The sequence below is a fragment of the Megachile rotundata genome, chromosome 1 (assembly GCF_050947335.1).
Source record: "Megachile rotundata isolate GNS110a chromosome 1, iyMegRotu1, whole genome shotgun sequence".
In the NCBI taxonomy this organism is placed as follows: Eukaryota; Metazoa; Arthropoda; class Insecta; order Hymenoptera; family Megachilidae; genus Megachile; species Megachile rotundata.
Window position 1 is genome coordinate 3,705,003 of NC_134983.1, and position 15,332 is coordinate 3,720,334.

General features: G+C 30.6%; 1 protein-coding gene across 4 annotated transcripts in view; it reads right to left on the reverse strand.

Annotated features, from left to right (window-relative positions):
- LOC100879898 (long-chain fatty acid transport protein 4) overlaps positions 1–15,332 on the reverse strand; it is a 76,686-nt gene that overhangs the window by 11,314 nt on the left and 50,040 nt on the right. For all 4 annotated transcript variants that reach the window (XM_076530572.1, XM_076530577.1, XM_076530584.1 and 1 more), the window contains exon 5: positions 8,054–8,279. In XM_076530572.1, coding sequence (XP_076386687.1) covers positions 8,054–8,279 — 226 coding nt within the window. The remainder of the gene's footprint in view (positions 1–8,053; positions 8,280–15,332) is intronic.

The following is a 15,332-nucleotide window of genomic DNA, read 5'->3' on the forward strand; positions in this document are numbered from 1 at the left end:
AACAGTAGATAAAAATTTAAAAAAAAATTTGATGTAACTGTCCATAGTCATAACGAGAGGATTTTCTTTTTCAATGAATTGAAATAACAAATTCAGACACCAATAACAAAATATCTTTCAATTAAATCGATTAAAAATTGGGAAATTATTGTAAGAAGTGATTTTGTTTAAAAAAAAACTGAGAAATGTGCCTTTATTTTTAAAGTAAGGCAAATCTACTTTTTGTTAATATGAGGTATTTAACAGTTTGTATTTCAATAAATTTAAAAATCATTTGTGAGCACTAGTAGACAAATTGTTTGTATTTTGTAGCGTTAAAATAATGTATGTTTATTATCTAATAGCGTTTAACACATTGACTGCCACACTGAAACAATTAAAAATTGCAGCCAATACTGTTTTAATATTTAATAAATTTTACCAAATATTTTCACAGTATCTTGTTACATTTATTTTCTATAGATCTATGGAATTAATGCGAGAATTTTTTATGAGGAAAGTGAACAAATTTTTAATAATACTCATGTTAGATTAGTTTAGCAACTTAAGTGTCGCCCATATATGTGTGAGTGGCAGTCAACGTGTTAAAGTGCTACTTAAAGAAAAGGTTTTACTAAACCCAAATACCTCACTTTCAAAATTAATGAATTACTCTAATCGTCTATTAAACAGCTAATATTTCAGTTGTTCAGTCATTTTTTTTCTAAATTTTTTTGAATCATTTTTGTCCGAATTGTCATATTCAGATCCGACTTCAAGATTCTTCTTCCATTATTAATTCTCATGTTCCAGTTCTGACATTCCTGATCATTCGGGTCACCCGATTTTTTCGTAAACGCGACATTTTCGGGACAGAAGTTATACAGTTTTATGTGACATATCCGCTAGTAGTATTAGTATGACCTGGAATAGCGTTGTTAAGGTCACGCGAAAGTCACATTTAATGTTTTTAATAAAATCCTCCTTTTCTAACAACATATTTTTTCTTTAAGCACTTTACGAATTAGAGAATTTGGTGACCACCTTATAAGGTGAAGTGGGGTAAGTGCAGACTGGTTTTTGAAAATTTGGGATTTAAACGTAAATATTTCTAGTCTGCTATGTAAATACTTAACGCTGTCGGTATCGAACGTTTTGCACAATTACTACTATTTAATTAATATTAACTAGAACCTTAATTTTCCTTGTACATTTTGATTTTGATAGGAAATTGTTTAAAATGTCAACTACTCTGTACTTTCCTCGAAAATGAAGTAAGAGCGTAACTTGAAGTTAAACACTTTGAAACTTTATTTCATGCGCAATGGGGCAAGAGCAGAATTGTTAACAACTCTGCTATAAAATGCTTTTTACTGCATTATGCAAGTACTCTATACTGCAAACAAGTACTCTTAGATGAAATATAAAGGGGGATATAGTGAAACAAAACAGGGAAACAAACATATTAAATGGAGAAATTTCATATTGTAATAAAAATAGCCTGTATACGCACTTGCCCCGTTTACGAACTTACCCCACTTTACGAATTTTTGTTTCATCTTTACATGGACTTTTGCGAATTCGTGAAAATTATTATAATATTGAAGAAAAAATCTTTTAGTTCCAATTACCAATTGTAAAATTGTTCGTTGCCTCCATGCATAAAGATATACTGCACTACGGTAAGGAGGTGCAGAAGCTTAATAAGAATCGTAACAACAAAGTTGAGAACCGCTAGGTTTTAGACCCGATCGAAGCCAATCGATTCGTCCGGTCATTAAACGGTTTATGATCATTACTATATGGCACATGTGTTCCTCCAACTGATCGATCTCACCGAAATTCGTTTGCTCTTGCGTCATTGTCACTTTTCTGCGTATTTCGAACCAGTTACTATGGAAATACACCCTATCGCCACGTACTACCTGCTGTTTGCTTGTATTATACCTTCTTTTATACGGAGTAGGGAGTAAGAATAGAGTGAGTGGAGGTGTGATGACGTATTTTTAAGAAAATTTGATGTAAACTATAGATTTAATCGGTATCTAAAATACAAAAATGTATTTGCAAAGGTAAATACATATGAAATTTTACTGCCTAGGTAAGGTACAGAAATAGTCGTAGATTTTATAAAAAAAGAAATAAATGAATTAATGGTATCCAGGATATTTATGTGATGCAAAGAGCTATCTAACACCATTTATGAAATGCGATAATTTAAAAATTTGGAAAAGTTGTAGAAGTTAGAGATTTGGGAACATTGGAATCTGGAAAACTTAGAAATTTAAAACATTGGAAATTGAAGTGTTTCAAGTTTTGGAAATTTGAGAGCTTGACTACTTGGAAATTGGGGAGAATCGAGTACTTGATAATGTGACCTTTTGGTCATTTGGAAAGTTAATGATTTAAAAAACATATAATTGGGAATTGAAGGAATTGGGAATTTGATTATTTAGAAATTTATCAATTTTGTAATTTTACAATTTTATAATTTGGGAATCTGGAAATTTGGGGTTAGACAATTTGGAAATCTAGGAATATAGAATTTAAAAATTTAAGAATTTGGCAATTTAATGATTTGAAATTTATGGATTTTATAATTTGGAAGTCTTAAACTTGAAAATTTGTACTGTTGCAAAGTTAAGAAGTGTAGGATTTTGAAATTTGAAAACTGTAGAATTCATTATCTAGAGTAAGAATTTGAACAGTATCTTATGTGAGAAGCAGTAGTATCGATTCCGAATAATTTTAAAATTCACTATTTAAAAATTGTAAATATTCGATGCTATTTAAAGTTCCAGTATAAAAGTATGGACCAAGTAATATGTTATCAACAATTCCATACTAAATTTCTTCTTAATTTTATCTTAAATTGTTTTAAACTGTAATATGTAGTCCTATCAATTTGTAGTGACAAAATACTATTAAATACAATATTATAGAATGTTTAACATATTTTTTTCATTTCTCATCTTGCATGGCTTTAGAGGTCATATTCATGCATATAAATGAATTCATTTTGACAGATATTTTCATATTATATTAAAAAACAGCATTCTATTTAACACTAAACCTACTTGAAATCAAAAGTGAAGTTGAGAAGTAAATAAACAAACGATAAAACATAAACTAATATGCACATTAATTCTTTATCTTGCTGAAGATCAACACAGATTTCAAAGAAACCACTTTAACAAATTTTGTGATTTAAAATAAAAAAAACTTATAAGACGATCATTTGGTAGTTAAAAATCATATTTCTAGAAAAATAACGAATTTAAAAAGTTGACATACATCGTGTTGCTAGTAAACAGTAATACAATTTTGTCTCCTATCGTTTCTTTCAAATCCTCACTACACATGAAAAATAAACACTGATTCGTACTACTGTGGATGCTCTGTACATTATAATGTGAGTACAAATTGAAAACGATTTAATGGAAAACGGTATTGAATGCATTAAAACTAGAATTTGCGATTAATTAGTCGTAATGAAGTAGCAACTGATTAATAGAAATAATTTCTGTTATAATTAGTTACTAAAAAATAATTTTAACTCTTATCGATCACACTTCATCAGAATAATACACCTAGCACACGGAGTCGTGTAAGAACCTAGTCACTGGGTATTAAACTTCATTATTTTAACTTGAAAAAATTACTAAAAACTAAATACTAATTTCTAAAAATTGTTTTAACATATTTCACAGCTGGTTTCAGTAAATTTAACCCTTGCCTTACAATATCTTGTCACACTCGTGACGCACACTACGGCTGGAATGTAATAAACCAGGCTCCTATTTTCACTATTATTGAATTTTAGGTTGAATTCTAATTAAACCTGCATAACCAAGGATTGCTGAAGATAAACTATGCTTAACATTTTAAGTTTCTTCAGTCACTTTAACGTTGTAGCAATAATTAACTAGCAATATGTAATGCAACTGTCCAGAAATTGCAGATTAAGGGGTTAAATGTTAAATATAAAAAAAAAATTCAGAAACGTGAAAGAATAAAAAATGTCGGTTCTTATAGAAAGAAACTTTGTTTGAACATTCTTGAGATGTCAAGAACTGTCACATCACTCAATAAGTCCCCGGTCTAACACATATATGGCGACACTGGTGACAGACCCACGTTATTTTCGAATAATACTAGCCTTCAAACAGTACGTCTCAAAATTTCATGGTATTCTGACCGATAGTTTAAAAGTTACAGTCATTTTAGTACCCCCAGTTTTGTAATTTTGAAGACAATGGATAGAAAGGAATTTCGTGTATTGATTAAACACTGTTTTTTAATCGGAAAAAATACTGCTGAAGCCAAAAAGTGACTTGATAAGCATTATAGGGACTCTGCACCAGGGAAATCAACTATCATTGACTGGTATGCTGAATTTAAACGCGGTCGTACAAGCACCGATAATGCTGAACGCTCTGGTTGCCCAAAATCAGCAGTTGTTCCGGAAAATATAAAAAATGTCCACAAAATAGTTTTAAAAGACCGTAAACTTAAGTTGCGTGAGATAGCTGATGCCTTGAAGATATCAGAAGGTAGTGCCTTCACAATTTTGCATGAAAATTTGGGCATGTGCAAATTGCTTTCAAAGTGGGTGCCACGTTTGCTGTTTCACAAAGGCAATGCGCCGTGTCACAAGTCGATGAACACGATGGTTCAATTGAATGAATTACGTTTTGAATTGTTTCCCCACTCACCGTACTCTCCAGATTTAGAGCCCAACGACTACTGGCTCTTTGCAGATATGAAAAAAGTGCTCCAGGGAAAGAAATTTGGCTCAAATGAAGAAGTGATTGCGGAAACTGAGGCTTATTTTGGGCGCAAAGACAAATCGTTTTATATAAAGGGAATTGAAAAGTTAGAGGAGCGTTGGAATCAATGTATCACACTGGAAGGAAAGTATATTGATGATTAAAGTGGAATTTCTAAAAAAAAATTTGTTTTTCTTAGTTAGACCGGAGACTTATTGAGTGATGTGTTAATAGGTTCAGGAAGAAATAGTAAAAATGCCAAGATTTTAGAAAAGGCATTTATTTAGATTTTCAAGATATAAAATAGCTAAAAATTGAAGCTAAATTGACTGAGGTCGTTTCATATCCCAGTATGACCATTAAGTGTTAAATGAATTTTTGATAATTTACAACGACACGTTAATGGCATAGATACATTACTTGTATATGCTAACGATTTATCATTGCAGCAGTATTTGTTAGAAAATTTTACTCTTCAATTTATAGAGATGTGAAATTATATGTATAGCTAATCCACTAAAAAGTGTAATCACTAATTTACATTATACAGTGTGTCATTTTATAGATCTATAGAGTACTGTAAATAATTATTATTTGATTAAATTTTAATTTAATTTTTTTAAGATATTATTTCATTCAATATAATATTAATTTCAAACCAGCACAGTATCTTTTCTTTAGATTGGAAGAAAATAGATTTCATCTTTTTAATTATTTGAAACATGCGTAATTTTGAAGCAATACTTCATCAACAAACAGTGCCTTAAATTTTCGTTATTATTTCTTCTTAATATTTAATTATTACTTCTTCTGTTCCATGAAGATCGAATGAATATACAGATGGACACGTGTTATTTGCATAAATTTAAAAAAATTACATTAAAATTTTGTCCGTCGTCATTTACATGTTATGATTTCATTTGAATTTTCTAGAGGGATATCGTTTTAATCTAGCGGTGAAGAATGACCTACATTCGATGATCGATATTCGTACATAATGAAATGACTTTTGTAAACTACGATGATATAGTCAATAATCAACCTTGGTGTATGGCGTGGTTGAAGTTCACCGATAAAAATAAAACGACGTTAAAGAATATTCGAATAGATATTTAGTAATGTAAAATAATATTGTGTTATTGAGTATATGATTAAGAATTTGAAGATTTTGAGATTTGGGAATGTAGAAATTTGAAAAACTGAAAACTAAGAAATACAGAAATTCAGAAATTTGGGTATTTGGAAATTTGTGTAATAGAAAATTTGGGTATTTGGCAAATGGGGTATTTGGAAACATAAATATTTAGATATATGAGTAGTTAGAAATTTACATATTGGAAAATTTAGAAGTTTTTATAACTTGAATATTTGGAAAGGGATTTAGAGATTTGAAAAGGAACTTTAAAGGTTTTGAAAATTTCTAAATTTTTGAGGACACATTACATTAAATAAGTAAGCACAAATATATATAAAAAAAAAAAACAAATTAAATTATTAACGTTGATAATTTTAAATATTTCCATTATTTTTATATTTTCATTTATTTATACATCTTATATGATATCAATAGGATAATTTCTAGGGTTGGGCAGGTGAAATTTCTGTAAGTAGAGGATCTTCATAAATTCCAAATCGAACTTTATTTTTCTTGCAGAACTATTTGTCTCATATAAATCGATTTGTATTGTTTAAATATAAAAGAAATTGCAATTATCTCAACTACTTCCTTAATCGTTTAACCACTGAGATATTTACCTTAGTCAACATATGAATAGTCACACATTTATGTTCATATCTCTTCTGATCAGTTATCCTATCTTTTTCCTACTGTTATCTATTATATTATTGCATCTTTTTCAATATACTTCACAAGAATACAAGAAAAACAGTGATATGAGAAAAGATTTTGCACTTTTATAACTATAACAAAGCGCACAGTCGAATATCGATAAGAACGTGCTTCCTATTGGCTGCCTGACAAATACTCGCTTCTTGAAAGAGATCTTTAAAACTCTTAAACCGGGTATTTATCGAACGAGTCTTACACTTGCAAAACAGTGAAACTGCAAAGACGCTCATGAAGCACCAAATAAACAATCAATTGCAATTATAGCAGACTAAATATTATTATAGCAATGGCACCAGTTAAGTAGAAGGAATATATAGGGTGCTCGAACATGGTCCCCAGGAGCGAATTTTTTTTCCTTATATTGTTCATTTTTAATAAAAAAACTTGTTTACTGTGAAAATCAGTCAATTTATAAGTAAATTCGCATAAATAAGATGACTGCACACCTTGTGTGCACCTCGCTCTTCAAAATATTTTTATTTTGAGGAGCGAATTTAACACCATGTGTGCAATTTAAGGTAAAATAAATTTTGTTTTTCTGTACTTTACAGATACTACTAATACAAGGAAAGTCTTACCCCGACGACTGCTTTACTTAGAATAACTGATAATTGCTCATTACTGCTATTGTACACCTGGCTTGCAACCTGTCTTATAGCCTCGGAAATCAATTTCACACATGGTGTACAATCGGTCTCGAATGGGTTAAATATCCCGTTTATTTTTTATGATAAAAGAAAATATCAGAGGAAGAAATACTCCGAGAGAAATAATCCTTCTCGACAAAGTCTTGACTGCATAGTTGAGTTATTTCTTAGGGTAGCTAGTGTTAAATTACTTAAAAGAGAACGATCGATGCTCTTTTGATGAAGATACAGAAGGTAGACTTTATTTTGAGCACTTATTACGATAAAATTTTCTCCGTTAATCTTTTAGTCAGTTATTTCACTTTATTCATCAGTTACCTAGTTTTTACGTATTTTTTGTGCTTCAAGGTCACGTGAAGATCATAGTACTACAGGTCATTGGATTTACCTTGATCTCATTTACCATGTTATGATGATTGTCTCGGTTGAGAAAACTTTAATTATCTTAAAATCGCAGAAAAAATGACCTTAAGAAAAGCTACTGAACCACCGTAATATCTGCCTGTTTGAATAAAATGTCTTCCTCTGACATTTTCTTTTATTATAAAAAATAAGTAAAATATTCAAGATGGCCAAATTAGGTAGAACACTCTGTTTAATATTATAAGAAAATAATATTGTCCCTAGCTACATCATCTTGTGATGTCACATTATTGTGCATTTAATAGTTAGAAATAAGTATTTTATTTAACAACTATAATTCGATTTTTATTTCGTCGCAGAAGAGTGCAGACAAATTTTATAATGTGGATCCACGGAGGTTTCAATTTGCACATTATTCTGTTAATGTTAAACAAAAATTTTCTTACCTTGAATTTAGTACTATAGCCACTTTTGGTAGGCCAGTGGTGCCACTCGTATAAATGTACAATAGTTTGTCCCTGTAACCAGGTTGATCTTTCACTATCGGTTCTTCCGTGCTGGCTTCTGACAGAAGTTTGTTCAAATCGATCACATCATTTTCACAGGTTTCCGACTTGAAGCACACTTTGTATTTCTCTATACCCTGAATCGAGTCTTTAATATCATTGAGGACTAAAACAGAAAAATTCAATTTTTATAGTCATTTAAAATTTGTTTCTGTATGTTAGATTGGCAAGTTAACTTTTCTTTAATTTATTTAAAAACTGTTTGAGATAATAAAAATATTATTACAGGAATAACAAAGAGCTATTGATTGCAATATTGTTCAATGAAATGGAAGCAAAATGCGTTGATCTCGGATTCAATTATAAATTTAATAATTAACGTTCTATTTGGTAAAAATCAGCTATTTCATATAAACTGAAAACGATTAAAATTTAATTATTTTGTACAAATTACCTACTTAAACTGGGAATTACATATTGAAGTTCCAAAAATTAAATATATCCTCATTTTATTATTATTTCTATAACTAATACAAAATTTTATTAATTTAAATAAACCAGTTAAATCACTGAACATATTACTAACTAGCAGAATAAAAACATCCATATCAGCACGTTTTTGTTATTTTCAATATAGTAAATAATTACCATAGACATCAAAGAAAATAAAACGTAGTAACAAAGCTGTTCAGCCTTTTTCTTTGTGTTAATAAATTTCATAAAAATTATTCGCATGATTTAATTATTTTTTTCTGTTAAAATAATGCGTAATTTTTATTTTTTTATTTTATAGAAGATAATTACGACACAAAAATCTGATAATAATTATATCAATGGAATTAAATACTAATGATTATTCAGATTTGAAAATGTCTGATATTATTTTGAAATTTCAGTGTTAATTCATTCTACCTGATAAATAAATGAAAATGAATCAACAAAGATACTGAATTCGATTTTATTTAAATAATCTAGGTGGTTTTTGTATCGTGATAAAGATTGTGCTACCAGTTGACGCTAGAAGACGGCGAGCGGGAAATTAGTTTAAGAAGGAGTTAGCGGAGATTTACGTAGATTACGAAACCTTCAAATTGTCGATGCACAGACTTCGTCATTTAAAATTGAAATCCCTCACGTTTTCCCGTATACGTATTTGTTATTGTTCCTTAACCCTTAACGGTTACGCTGGTGTGAAACGATCCTAGACAATTTAGCTTCAATTTAACCATTTTATATTCTGAAAATCTAAATAAATACCTTTTCTAAAACCTCGGTATTTTTACTATTCTATTCCTCAAACTTTTATATCTCAAGAGTGTTCAGTGAAACTTGTAGATCTTTATATTAAAATCAGAACAAATTTTGAACTTTTCTGTGAAAACCACTATTTTTTCAATTTTCTCACTTTCTGAATTTTTGTTCATAGCCAGCGTTTAAATTCACCGAACTGAGTTGTGAAATATGTTAAAACTTTCAAAGATTATTTATCATTATTTTCAAGTTAAAATGATGAGTAATTTCCTTTTTAGAAACATTTTTGGTCGCTGAGGTTTTAAACGGTCCCAAGGTGCTAGGTATGTTATTTTAATGAATTGTGATTATAAAAGTTAATAAATCTAAATGCGTGGGTAAATCATTTCATTCGAATCCTTAGGATTGTCACTGGCACATCATTTTATTTATATTAACACAATGAATACTATTATCAGATTTGCTTGCGAGAGGTTTGAAAGAGGCAGTAACGGTGAAGTGAATTAAGAAAATTGTCGGAAAGTCTATAAACAGATTCAAATAAGCGAAACAATACGGTAAATACCATTGGTTGATTTTTAATTTACAATCTAGGTACTAATTGGTAAATAATGGAACTGACTGTAAGACTTCATCGTCGCTCGTTCCTCCCAAGCTTTCAGCACATATTATACAGGGTGTTTCCAAAATTCTGGTACAACCAAAAGTGTACATAAAAAAATAAAATGACATTTTTTCAGGTGACACGTCATTTAAAAAAAATACTAAAATTGAACTGTTTTTAAGTATTTGTGAAACAGTTTGTTCATGACAAATAAAATAACAAATGTAGCTGTTCATTACTTTAAGAATTAATATTAATAATCACTAATATTAGTTACCAGCCATTCTTCATAATATTACTGATGTAGCTACTATTGTTTAACATGACTTAGCCGACGATAAAAATACACATAAGTAACGCAAGGAAAAATCCTATATAATTTAATTATTCAGAATCATGAACTCGACAATATATTAAAAGATCATTCAGATCATTCAATCTTGTCCATAAGTATTAGGACACATACTAGTCCCAACTTTATGTCTACTGAATTATATCAACTATCCTAAAAATTAGATTTTTTAATAAACTATAACTTTCTTATACTAGATGAAGTTTTTAAATACTTGCGTTATTACAAATATTGTGTAATAACATTGTACATTTTTTATTAATATACGGTCAAAACAGATTATCTTCACTGTAATAAAATTTTATAATTTTGATCATCTTGCAGATTCATGAGTAGTATTTTTTAAATAAAATTCTGAAATTTGACGTATAAAATACCGATTAATTCACGTGGATATTTATAATTCTATTTGCGTTACGATCTTTTTAAGTGAAAGCTAATTTTATGTTGTTAATACGCATAACTTGAAAAATTATAGTCATACCAAAGTGCGAAATGTCAGTGTTTAATATTTGAATCGAGTTCTACAAGTATATGAAGCTTTTAAAAATTCAAGAGTGTGCATTTATAAACAGTAGACATTTTGCATAAAATAATTCTAATGTGTCCTTGTACTTATATGTAGACGTAAGTGTATACCAAATATGCCTCAGTGATAGTATTATTACAAACACATTTTCTTTCAAATATTCGTAATTCTATATTATTTTAATTTATTGCTTCCTATGATTGCTAATTGCTAATTTTTTAAATTTCTTTTGAAGTACAGTGGCCAATCACTGTCTACAATAAATACCGTTATTTATACATTACATTCTCGTGCAAAATATGTTTTATTAAATATTACAAAAATATTATGTTTCTTAATAGCATTTATAGCATTACAAAGTATTTAGACCTTCGTTAGGGACGCGAGTAATTAACTGAAAAATAAATGTATTTTTTATAAATTATTATTTTAATATATGAAAATTCTTATGATTATTTCTATCTACTTTTGACTTAGCAGCTTTATCAAGAATATTTTGTAAAAAAATTTATATTAATTTTCAGATGTATTTCTCGTGTGTTAAATTTTGGTATGCTAACAACAAAATTAAGGTTAAAAGTTACATTATTTTTTAAAAATATTTTACAAATTCATGAAATTGATCGTAGGAATCAGCGACTTTAATTTTTGTATTAAAACATTAATTACAGTATTGCCTCGAAATAAGCAACACGCTTGGGACCGGTCAGTTGCTTATATCGAAGGTGGTATGCTATTAGGCTTGCATTGATTTTTTATATCACTATGTGATAGAGTGAGAAAATAATATATATGTTCTGTCTTCTTTCCACGACTTTTGCCATAACTTCTTCTGTTTTACGGACCTCTCACTCTATCGCCGATCTCTCACTCGGCGGTGGACTCCAATCAAAGAAGTTGCTAATTTCGAAGCTCGAAACTGTTGCTTGTTTCCAGGCAATATACAGGGTGTTCGGCTACTGGTGGGCATAATTTTAGGGGGTGGTAGTTGGAGTGATTCTGAACAACTTTTTCCTTTACCAAAATGCTGGTTAAAGCTTAGTTTTTGAATTATTAATGAAAAACACTGACCAATGAGAGCGCGTATAGACCGGTCGCGCGACAGCGTGAGCGACAGCTTTGAATATGACGGCCAATCGTCGTCGTGAACAAATGTATCGATACTGTCGGTATAACGTCGGTATAACGTCGGTATAAAGTCGGTATAATAGAAAGCTGTTAGATGAAAGTTACATTGAATAATGAATAAAAAAATCTGGATTATTGTTGAATTATCATTCATTCATGAATAAGAAATAACAAAATTAGTCTCTACTCACGTAATCAAAATAAATCAAATTTATTCAATACGTTTATTCGTTATCGCAAAGAAATAATAGATAAAATATGGAAAATTATTTTCGTTAGATATTGTAATGATGAAAAAGAACAAATTCTCATTTTTAAAAAATTGAATAACTTTTCCATTCAACAAATAAAAATGTGAATTGAATAATTAACAAATTTAAATGTAGCTCACCCATTAAACCGCAAATAATCGCAATAAAAATGCGTCTCTGTCACCAGTCCGATCCACCGGTCCTTACTGTTAATATAAATTAATCACCATACAGAAACTCTCAAAAAACTCTCAAGAAACTTCATTGTCACCTATCACTTTCATCTTTCATTATTAGTTCGCATTATCACTTTTTTCTTTCATTTTTCACTAATTTGCACTAATTTTCACTGTGAGTCCGACACGTAAATAGGACGAATGAAAACACGTGAACGAATATTCATAAATAATTTAAACTATACTATCTTGAAAGCAAGAAAACGGAATTTTCGATTAAAAACAACGATACATTTTATTTCGACACGTTTCTTTCGACAATAAACGATGACTGTCGATCGACGCCGCAGTCGTTCAACAGATCATCGTTGCATGGCAACCGTTCGCGACGTATACCTCGCGATCGAGAACAAAATCGCGATCCGTGGCCAGTCTAACAATGTCTTCTAATAAAATATAATGTAATTTCGATTCCTCAATTCGGATATCTTATAATGAGAATAGTGTATCGTTAAACATACATATGTATGAATAACCGTTCACGCGTTTTCATTCGGTCCGTTTACCGGTCGTGCTTATGTTGTGCAATTATTAGAAAAAGACAGTGAAATAAATTGAGAGTTCATTGACCCTGCCAGGACATCAGCTGTTGATACTCTGATCGGTGGATCTACCCGGTGACACAAATATTTTTTATCGAAGCTAGTTTTTCCATGAATCAATGAGTAAGTGTTATTTAAGTTACTTTTGTATTTTTAAAATTAAACGTACGCAGCAATAGATTTATTTCACTTCAATGAGGTACTGCATTAGATATTCTATACCAGTTCGATCTCATTTCATAGACAATGTACTCATTCGTTTTGAAACGTGAATAGTTGACAAAATTAATTTTCGTGAATTTATTCTTTTTCCTTTTTGAAGGCATAAAATAAATACAATATACTTCGTCTGGTTGTTGTGAACAACAACTAATTGGTTTATTTCTCATTCACGAATTACGAAGAATTTAATATTATTCTTAACTTATTAATTCATTATTCGATTTAACTTTTACCCAATAGCTTCCTGTTATACCGACGTTATACCGACGTTATACCGACAGCATCGATATATTTGTTCACGACGACGATCGGCCGTTATATTCGAAGCTGTCGCTCACGCTGTCGCGCGACCGGTCTATACGCGCTCTCATTGGTCAGTGTTTTTCATTAATAATTCAAAAACTAAGCTTTAACCAGCATTTTGGTAAAGGAAAAAGTTGTTCAGAATCACTCCAGCTACCACCCCCTAAAATTATGCCCACCAGTAGCCGAACACCCTGTATACAAATCAAATTTGGTGGTTGGGCAATTTCATAGTAGCTAGGAGTTGTAAAAGAGAAATCTGAAAAGAACTTTAGGAAACATCTGCCGAGAATTACTGTAAATCTTCATTTTCTACAATTATCAAACTCGTAATTATTTTACAAAAATTCAGACATGTATTTAGATACACACGCGACTAACGGAGGATTAAAAGTAACGACATTGTCACAATACTATGCAATTAATTAAATCTATTTTACACTACGAAAATTTAATCTGATCTCCGTAGTATGACTTTCAGATGAATGATATTGAAATATATACAGGGGGTCTCTAAAGTCCGATCCCATCCTTATATTTCGAAAACGGTTTTAAATATGAAAAAATGTTTCAGACAAAAGTTCTAGGATATCAAGGGGGGCATAAGATGGCAGAAACACTTCGATCTTAAATAGAACCCCTATTTTTTATTGCATATTCTTGTGAACTTGGCGAGAAAGAAGGCGTGCCTTTTTAAGGCACTCTCTATATTTGTTTGTTGTGTAAGTTATTTCCAAAATATGAAGCTTCAAAGTTGACACATAAGAGACATAAATACAATCGTGCAACCCTCGCGCAGTACAGCTTGAATGATGTGAATATGTTACGGTGAGAGACCGAAATTGGAGAATGTCGACATTCACCGGTGAATGTCGACATATACCAAATACGTCGGTGAAAATCCGAATATTTTATTACATTCTTGTACATTCGGACCTTCACCGGTGTATGTCGACAATCACAGATATGCTCTGGTGGAGGTCTAAAAGAGAGGAGCCGAAAAAGAAGCGACTGGCTCTCCTCCCGCCAAATCCTGTGTTCTGCGGGGAGTAAATCGTGATCTTTTTCTTGAAAAGTTAAATGCATTAATTGTGGATAAACGAGAAGACAATTGTTTTATTTTTCTCAAGAAAAGTATTCTAAAATACTTTCTGAAGTGGTTTTTGCTAAAACTAATTGTAAGTGCAACACACCTTTGGATAACAGACGATTAAAACGTTTTGACATTTTAAAAATTAATGATGAAAGGAAATTAATTGTACCATTAAAATCAGGGGAAACGAATATACAGTATTATGTTACCAATGAAAAATTGTTCAGTATACTATATGAAACTCACGCCAGAATAGGCCACGGAGGAAGAACACGTATGCTTAGAATGTACTATGTGTTTTAAATTCTTGGTCTCTCTTCTCAGAAAGAGAAGCGAAAAAGTTACGTCACACTTGTGACGTTTTACAGCGACTGAATACGACCATTAGTGCATGGTGAATGTCGACATTTATCGGTGTAAGTCAGAAATAAGGGTATTTAGTAAATATTTAGGACATACACCAAGCGACTATGTGAATGTCGACATTCACCAGATTTCGGTCTTTCACGGTAACAAATACATACAATGTATCAACGTTGAAGCTTCATATCTTGGGAATGACTTGGGTATAAATAGGTAATGTTGGGTATAAATAGGTAAACAAAGGAGGAGATCCTATTTAAAAAATTGAAGATAATGTTCACGTGACATTCAGATGACAATTCAAGTTTAATTTGTTGCCACAAGTTAAGTATATTTGACGACAAT